General features: G+C 35.7%; 1 protein-coding gene across 1 annotated transcript; it reads right to left on the bottom strand.

The window, feature by feature from the left end:
• Nucleotides 1–5,334: 5,334 nt before the first annotated feature.
• On the bottom strand, nt 5,335–8,557 carry LOC111881807 (receptor-like protein EIX2). Its single transcript, XM_023878199.3, has one exon. It carries the CDS (start codon nt 7,721–7,723, stop codon nt 5,738–5,740), a length of 1,986 nt encoding a protein of 661 aa, XP_023733967.1. The 5' UTR covers nt 7,724–8,557; the 3' UTR covers nt 5,335–5,737.
• Nucleotides 8,558–9,685: the final 1,128 nt, after the last annotated feature.

The raw sequence follows: 9,685 nt of genomic DNA on the forward strand, positions 1-9,685 counted from the left end.
GTGTTTAAGAGATATATTGAATGTATATGGTGTTACAAAAAAAGGACTAGATCTAGACTACATAATTAACACACACTTACACACTCACTTTTACATCTCTCAAGCACACCTCTACAAGTGGACAAACCCACTATTTATAGAGGTGTTTACATGTCTCTCTCTCACTCTCTAACAAATGGGTCTAAAGGCTAAAGCACCACATGCAAGTGGGTTTTACAAAAGTCAAACATTTACAAAGTCATGAATGAATAACTTTGCACCCCAACATTAACACCGGTAGCTATGGACTTAGTACCTGTTAGACGTTGGTAGCCATGGATTTAGTACCTGTTAGGAATTGGTAGCTACAGACTTAGTACCTATTAGTTAGACACTGGTAGCTATGGATTTAGTACCTGTTAGGAATTGGTAGCTATGGACTTAGTACCTATTAGATAAACACTGGTAGCTATGGATTTAGTACCCGATGAGTAGACTATAGCAGCTATGGAATTAGTGCTTTACGAACGAACATTGGCAGCTATGGATTTAGTGCCAGTCCTATAACCCTGGAAGTAAGGGACTTCGGAATAAATGAATGCAAGATAGATGACTCTTAGGATAAATCCTTAAGAGTAAAGAAGATAACGGAGATGGGCAATTGGGTTGATTGTTTGATTGTTTAACATAATAATTATATTATTGTAGGTTGAAAACCCTATGTACTCACCAGGTTTCCCAACCTGACCCACTCAGTTTATTTATATCACAGGTGTTGATATGAAGTCACATTACACTGAGAGATTTAAAGAGATGTAGATCACTAGTGTAAACAAATGTAAGTTCTGTTTATGCTTATGTTTCTGTATTAACGATGACATCCCAAACGTTTTAAAATGAATAAAATACGTTTCTTTGAAAGTGTTCTAATAACGTATTTATCATGTTTTTCTGGGAACAAATTCCGCAACATTTTTATGAAAAGAAGTACTCTGATTTTTATAAAGCATAAACAAAATCGGTCTTTTCTGACCGTGAAAAATGGGGATGTCATATTTCTGTTCAGCTAGCTCCGTTTGTGATTTGTGGATGTTGAAGCTGACCTTTGGCTTTTCCTTGTGACTTTCGGTTGTTTTGACTGGAACTTTCTGTTCTTCCTTCGGTTCTTCAGGGATTTCTTTGGTTCCACTTGTGCTTGGTTTGTCGAAACTCGAAGGTTTATTTATGGGTTCAGCAATGTATCTTCCTTTAACCCTCCAAGAAGTCTGCTCAGACAAGCCTACAGTTTCGTCTGCATTGTCAATAGGAGCTGACCAGAAGTAGTCATCACATCCTTCAGCATTATCATTTTCGACCAAGATTCTTAATTCTGACGTCTGCTTAGGAGTGACCCCTGTAACTGCATAAACCTGGTTTGGCACAGTCTGAACCTTTTTATAAACCATAGCCCTTTCTTTGAGTTTCTTTTCCTTATCTTTTTCCATTCGAGCAAATTCAACTGAATTTTATGAGATTAGTGGTTTCTCATTCTCAGTTTGGCTCTTCATAAACTCAGAGCAATGAACTACGTCTTCTACAGATATCTCACTCATCTCACTTTCCTCATCAAATTCAGACGTATTTTCTAAGTCTATTTTATTATCAGGAGTCAATTTGGCATTGGATTGATCAAATGAGTGAATAGTGTCTGACTTAATTTTCAACCTATCATTTTCATCTAGAATATCTTTTAGCATAATTTTGTGTTCCTTTGAATCAATGAAGGTTTCTATTTTGTCCAGTCCAATTTAGTAGGACATGAATGTCTCTTCAGATGATACTTCTGATTCACATTCTGCTATGACCTCGTCTTCCTTAAATTCAAGAAATGGCAAAATCATCTTATGAATTTCCTTTCTTATCTCACAACTTAAATGCACTTGAGCTATATTAGTATATAAACGCTTAGCAATTAAACAAAAAACATTCCTTTGTTTTAAAAACTTTAGATTATCTCTTTGTAAATAAATACTTTCATCCCTAGCCCTAACCAACTCTTGCTCCTTCAGCTCTATCCACATTCTTCTCTCCTCACTCTTCGTTGTCACCCTGCTGATTTGGTCAGTTAGGTTAGAATTTGTTAACCGAGTTTGCATGAGACTACCGCTTAGATTAGAAAATTTTAAGTTTTAATTCATTTACTTCTTCTTCATATTTTGTTATTGGAACATTACGAGATCCTAGGATAGATTTTATCTTTTTGAATAAACGATCGCAGTCGTTGATCTGCTCACTAACTGGCTTTGTTGCAAAACATTTGTTTTCTGTCAGATTCGGTTCCTCACTTGTACTTTCTGTTGATGAACTAGCTGTGACAATCAAGCACTTTCCAGCCGAACCTACTTCCTTTGCCACATAAGCCTTTCCATGAGTGGGCTTTCTCACCTCTTCGTCTTCAGAGTCGGTTGAACAAACTTCGACGCCACCGAACTCATCTTCATCTGCATTCTCCTGTACAATCAAAGCATTCATAGAACTGTTAGTTGCTTTGTTTTTCTTGATCTCTTCCAACTTGCACATATAGTATGCCTCATCATCTTCTCCGTCTCTTTTCTCAGCCATTTTCCTTAGCATGTAATCTTTGGCAAAGTGGTTCTTGCTGTGGCAGTAATTGCAGTCGTATCCTGAGTCTCCTGCAAGCTTGCTCTCCTTCTTTTCTTCATCCTTTTGAGAGGTGATCTTCGTTTCATCCTTCACCTTCTCAGAGCTGTAACTTCCCTGCCAATTTCGGTTCTTGTTGACATGAAATTTTCTCCTTGCGAACTTCTTTGGTTTGGTGGCCATCATAGCATACTCCTCGCTTGTAAGGTCACACTCCGACATATCAGCTTCTTCTTCTTCTTCCATAATACTTTTTCCTTTAGAGATAAGAGCCATCGATCCTACACCGAAAACCACTTTCGCTTCTTTGGTTACTACACTTTCATGGGACTTAAGTATTCCCATAAGTTTTGCTAGCAAGTAAGACTTCAATTGTTCATGCGATTTTACAGTAGAAACAACAGCCATCCATTATGGTCTGAGCCCGTTCATGAAAGTTACTTTCTGCTCAATCAATTTCCTCTCTATTCCATGCTTAATCATCTTACTTAGGAGATGATTGAACCGATCGAAAGTTTGTATTAGCTTTTCTTCAGGTTTCTGTTCAAAAACTCCAAACTCTGATAGCAACAAGGTTTGAATGGAGTGTTCTAGATCTTCATCGGTCGAATAGACTTCTTTCAACCTATCCCAGATTTCTTTGGCCGTCGTGCATGAACCAACCAACCGAAAGTTGTCAGACTGTAAGGAGAATCCGAACATCCTCATGGCCTTCACATTACATAGCAATTTGTCTTTCTCGTCCTGCGACATCTTGTCTACATCCGCTACCAGCTTGTTATATTCATTTTGGGATTTTACAGTAGTTTTGTTCCTGAGTGAACAAACGGCCCATGTGTGATAGCTTCCCAGATAAGATAGCCATTATCTTCAGATCCAACCACGTAGTCTTCGAAGTGATGTGCCCATGCTTCATAGTCTTGAGTGTAGAGAATGGGTATCCAGGTTGTAGATCCAATGTTGTTTCAGATGTTGATTGGGTTTGTTTGCGAATCATCGTGAGACATAGTGAGCTGCTAGAATCAAACCTGTAAACTTGAGATTAGGGTTTTATCTAAAACTGAGTTGCCGTCGAAACAAAGAAGACGACTTCTTATTTATATGATAAAAGCGGAAACCCTAAGGAATTCTGAATACAGAAGGAATGTGTATTGATCACACAGTCTCCCGCTCTGGTACCAATTGTTAGAACTAAGTTCTATCAGGATCGATAGATTCTAAGCAACCTAATAATTAAGAACGTAATAAAGAACACGAGTATGGCTTTAAATATGTCGTATGATTAATGCTTCAACACCTCAGAAGAGCTCGATTAAGAACTTCAGCTGTAGAGGTGTTCTAGGGTTACTAAACAATGAACGTGATAATCAACTTTATATAATGCATACATGCAGGCATATATATATATATATATATATATATATATATATATATATATATATATATATATATAACAACCCTACTAACTAATCTAGAAAATCATAGATGGACAGGCCCAATCCGGATGCAAAACGTAGGGCCCAAGACGCAACACAAACGGACTCTACACATATGTTATTGTTGTCTTCTCCATGGATGACAGTCACCAATTGGGTTTTTTTTTTTTTTTTTTTTTTTTTTTTTTGTTTTTATTATTGTTAAAAGTTAGGACTCCCAACCCCTATTGTTGAAACCGATTTTCCTCTTAAATTGCTTTTGGGATTTTAGGTTTTTATCAGTGTATATGTGAAAAAGAAATTCAAGGAGTGATAAATGATGTTTATGATTTTAGGTGTTTCCACTGAAACTGTTTTTCAGATATTTACATTTCTATTGAAATCCAGGAAGTGGTAAATGATGTTTTTGAAATCTCCTCTTTTTCATAAGAAACATTCAAAAAGGTATTTAGGTTGATGTCTGTTCTGTTTGTTGGTTGAAGCAGGTTGGTATCCTGGAGAAATTGATACATGGTTGGTTAAGTTGTAATCAACTTTTGTGAGGAGAACTAATGACCAAGTTAAGTTTGCATACAGAGTCCAATGGTCATGGTAGAATACAAGAATCTGAAAGGAATAGTAGCCGAAGTACCTCATGTACAGGTCAAGGTGGCACTTGCATCTTGGATCATGAGAAATCACATGATGATAATGGCATTGTAGAAGTTGGCTTTGATATGTTGGAATGGAATATGGATATTTTTCTCATAATGGAATCACGAATTCCAATTCTGTTGGAACGGAAGCAGCTGATGCTTAAAGAATGGATCATGGAATTGAAAATGATTCTTAGCAACATTGTTCTTTTAGAATGTATCAATTTCTTTGTTAGATTTTGATGTTTTTTTCCCGATTTTAAAGTTTTTTTAGTTTTATTCTTTAAAAATTAATATAATTCTTAGCAAATGTTACATGTATTCTATAAGAATTAATGTAATTTTTTATTTAAGTCTTCAATTGATGGTTCGAGAACTTTGTTATTCCACAAAAAATTTGTTATTTTTGAGCATACTCAAACATATTCTGTCAGAATGTCCGAATTAAAAACCTAATAATTCGTGAAATCAGATTTTTAAAATTAATAGAATCTATGATTCCTTAAAATATGAAAACTTCCTTTATTAAATCTATGTTAATTGACTAAAATACCCTTCTAATTAAACTAGATGATAGTTTTCGATTATTTTTAATTCAATAATATGTATTAATCACTTTCTTAAAATAAGTAAAACGATTGGTCCATATTTATGCATATAATAACACAATAATTAGTTTGAATAGAATAACCTAGGCCTATATATATATATATATATATATATATATATATATACACACACACACACACACATGTTTCATAAGGTTCCATTGATCCATGAAGTTTTAGACGAGTTGCTCAATCCACTCCGCATTATTTTGTGTTCAAGACTTTGTCTAAGAAAAGAAACGAAATCTGCAAGTTTGATCAGGCATTGTAATTTGCTTTTGAGTATCACAGTTTCTTGCAGATGTAATATCCAACAAAATTGAAGAAAATGAGTCTCCATCTCTTCTTAAGCACCAGAACTCCCACAATTCCCATAAACCCGGTTGTGAAACGGCCTGTTGCCCCATAAATCCATATCTTCTAATCGCCATCATCGTCTTCATCTTCCTGGGAATTCATCATGGTTGCAATTGATTGGCAACGGACTACCACAAAGCTTATTATTGCCAGCATATATGGATGGATCAATGAGCGTCTGGAGCTGACTTCCTGTTGGGATTCTTCCGGATAAGTTATTGTGTGACAAATTCAGATGGCTAAGAAATGTCAATGCCGACAGACTTTGTGGGATCATCCCTGAAAGATGGTTGATAGAAAGGTCAAGAGACTCTAACGAATTCATATCACCAATTCTATCCGGAATACGACCTGTGAGGTGATTGTTAGACAAGTTAAGACCAAGCAATCCTGAAAGAAGTATGAACTCCTTGGGTATTTCCCCCACCAGTTTATTGCTCGAAAGGTCCATGATGACAACGTAACTCAATGTGTTTGTATACTCCAGCGTAACTGCTTTCATTACCTGGCTTAAACTACGCTCGAATGTGCCTGGAGAAAGAATTGTAATGTAGTCTCCTCCGGTGATCATTCCACTTATGTTCTGGAAACAGCAAGGGATGATTCCTGTGAATTTGTTTTCTCCAAGATCCATGATTTGGAGAGTTGATATTTTACACAACTCTACAGGAATTGGACCTGTGAAGCTGTTTTTATATAGCCTGACGACAACCAGAACCTTTCTATTGTCACCAATCCATTTTTGTATACCTCCAAAGAATTTGTTTTCTCCCAAATCCAACAAACTTAAACTTGTGCAATTTGTTAGAGCTTTTCGAAGTTCACCATGGAAACTATTGTTGTTTAGAGCTAACCAATGTAGCGTAGAACCAAGATTGCCAAGATAGCTTGGAATGACACCTGAGACCCGGTTGGAACTTAATATCACAACCTTCAACTTTTTTAGATTTCCAAGACAATCTAAAAAAGTCCCCAATAGCATATTTCTAGAAAGATCGAGAATAGCTAAATTTGTAACATTACACAGTGACTCTGGAATCAGTCCATTAAAGAGGTTGTTCTTAAGAAGCAACGAATTCGACACACTAGCATAACCTTGTGTTAAAGACTCGATTGTTTGGTTAGATGGAAGGTTTGTCAATGGACCGTTGAGAAAGTTATGGGAGAGATCCAGAATGGTCATGATTGGGAGCTCGCTAAGCCAATCTGGAAGTGGTCCATAAATGCTAGTATTGGAAAGGACTAGGGCGTCAAGACTTGTTTGTGTTCGAATCCAACGTGGAAATTCTGATTCAATTTTGCATGATCGAAGTTGAAGAGTTCTTAATTGGAAAGGAGGCCTCCAATCAGGAGAAATCTTGAAGCTCAACCTGTAGTTTGAGCTTGCATCAAAGTATTCTAACATAGAGGTATTTGGGAAATGGGCTTCAGTGACTACACCAGATAAAGAATTGTTCGATATGTCAAGCAAACTAAGTTTGGAAAGTTTTTGAAAGCTAGGAAATGGCCCTTGTAAAAAGTTATGGCGTATATCTAGATACTGTAGTTTTGAGAGGTTTCGAAGTGATAATGGAAGCCCACACAACTGATTGTAGGGGAGACACAAATTTTCTACATTCGACAGTCGTCCTATGGAGAATGGAATTGTCCCGTTCAACAGGTTTGAAGATAAATCAAGGTTTTTTAATAACAGCAGGTTTCCAATAGAACTAGGAATCGAACCTGATAATTTGTTCCAAGATAGATCTAATTCCTGTAAACTTGTTAAATTTCGTAGAGCTTCCGGGATGGTTCCTGTTAACTGGTTAAATGCAAGATTAACCTCTCTCAAGGCCGTTAGCCTTACTAGTGATTTTGGAATTTCTCCACCAAAATCGTTGTCATTTAGAATCAGTATCTCCAGAGAAAATTGGGCACATTCGGATCCATTGGTTAATGGCCCCATGAATCCCCCTTTCATAGAATTGAATGAAAGATCCAAACTCCTTAACCGACAGAGCCAGACCCTAGTATCTTGAATAGCCTTAAAATTATTCAGTTCAAGGTTGAGATCGACAACGTTTCTCATGACGGGAATTGAATAATTGAGTTCATTGGATGAAAGATCAAGAACTCGTAAAGACGTCTAGTTTTGTAAAAACAGAGGGAATTCACTATGGAACAAATTGGAACTAAGATCAAGTTTTTGAATGGTGGAAAGGGTAAGATTCAGTCAAGATGTGTTTGATAGAACTGAGAATTAGAAGGATCACAACCAGACAAGCGTAACTCTAGTAAAGAAGGAATCATATACAACAATACTTCGTCGAAATTTGGCGCTTTAACAATGCTCACTCTGCTCAGATCAAGATACGTGAGTGACAAAAGATCTGAAAACCATGTGAAATCATCCACGACTAGCAGATCCATGTCACCCAGATCAAGCACGCGCAAATTCGACAGATTTCCAATAAAATGAGGAAACATACCAGAAGATCCCGCAGAATAAAGTATCAGATATCTGAGTTGTGTTAGCGATCCTATGAACTCAGGAATCGGACTGCCACCAAAATACGTCCCACTCAAATCCATGTAACTCAGATGACTCAACTCAGCTAAACACGAGTTCAACTCATTTCCCTTTAACTTCGTGTAAGGTCTCGTAAGAAACGACCGATCACCTTCGAGGTCAAGCCTATTGACATGTCCGGTTGCATTATCACAGCCGACCCCTTGCCAGTGGCAGCACTTGTTTCCATGCCAAGATGATAGTCGACCAGAAGGGTCTGATACAATGCTGCATTTGAATCGGAGAAGAGCTTTTCTCTCATGTTCAAAGCAACCTGAAGTGAGGTTTGTGTTTGCAAAAGTGAAGAAGAGAAAGAATCGAACAACCCATAACTTCTTCTGTTCTTCATGATTATTGTTTCTTCACGAAGATACCATTGACAAGGTCATTATGTATAGATATATGTCTTTTCCATGCACACAGCATGTAATATTCAAAATTTGCTTTTTGGCTAAAGCTTCCACTAAACCTTATCGCGTTAATGAAAAACACATTATCTTTAAAAAAAGTATACTTTATATCAAGCATACATGATATGTTAGAAATATCTTACTTTTTTTTTTGTGTGAAATAATTTTAAGAGATCGACTCTGGAAAAACACTAGCGGATGGGAACAATATCCAACGCTATCGTAATATTACTACTTAATATTAGTAATCTAACCTAATAAATGAAAATGATTTTTTTTTTGTGTGAAATAATTTTAAGAGATCGACTCTGGAAAAACACTAGCGGATGAGAACAATATCCAAGGCTATCGTAATATTACTAGTTAATATTAGTAATCTAACCTAATAAATGAAAATGATTTTTGCCATATGTCATGTTTTCTATGCGTTGTGATAGGTCATTTTATGAGAATTTTGAATTAAAATAAATCCATGTTTCAACTTATGGTTTTCTTAATTTTCATCAATTCAAATGCCACACATTACTAATTTATATTAGATTAAATTAAATGTGACACCAAATGCAAAAGAATAGATATCTTATTTCTTGTTTCTATCTCCTAAAATTAAGGTAGGTTCGACCTCATTTTACATATGTTGAATGGGTACATAGTATATTAATATTATACTATTACACTATTATAATTTGAATTTTGCCATTTTTTTTATATCGTTCATTTAATAAACTTTGACGATGACAAGTTACGTTTTGAAAGGAAAAAAACTGATTCAATTTACTATAAACATGTTCTAGATTTCATTTTGCAAAATTTTCAATCTAGGGTTTAATTTAATTTGTTATAGCCTTGTATTAAACTTTCAAGCAATTTTCAAATGGAAAATATATTTTTAAATTTCAAGAGTCGTTTATGTTTAGCAAAAAATATTGTACATTCTGAACTATAATTCTCGATTTCCTATATTTTTATGTTTTTGAATTGAAGTAACGTTTTATTGTTAATACTAATTGTGAAACACATGTATTACACGAGTTTATTAAAAAAACTTAATATCAACTTGTAAACATTAAAT

This window comes from Lactuca sativa, chromosome 5 (genome assembly GCF_002870075.4).
Source record: "Lactuca sativa cultivar Salinas chromosome 5, Lsat_Salinas_v11, whole genome shotgun sequence".
NCBI lineage: Eukaryota > Viridiplantae > Streptophyta > Magnoliopsida > Asterales > Asteraceae > Lactuca > Lactuca sativa.

What these genes read in the sequence shown, in the direction of transcription:
- LOC111881807 (XM_023878199.3), bottom strand. Translation starts at nt 7,723, where the DNA reads ATGAGAAACGTTGTCGATCTCAACCTTGAACTGAATAATTTTAAGGCT.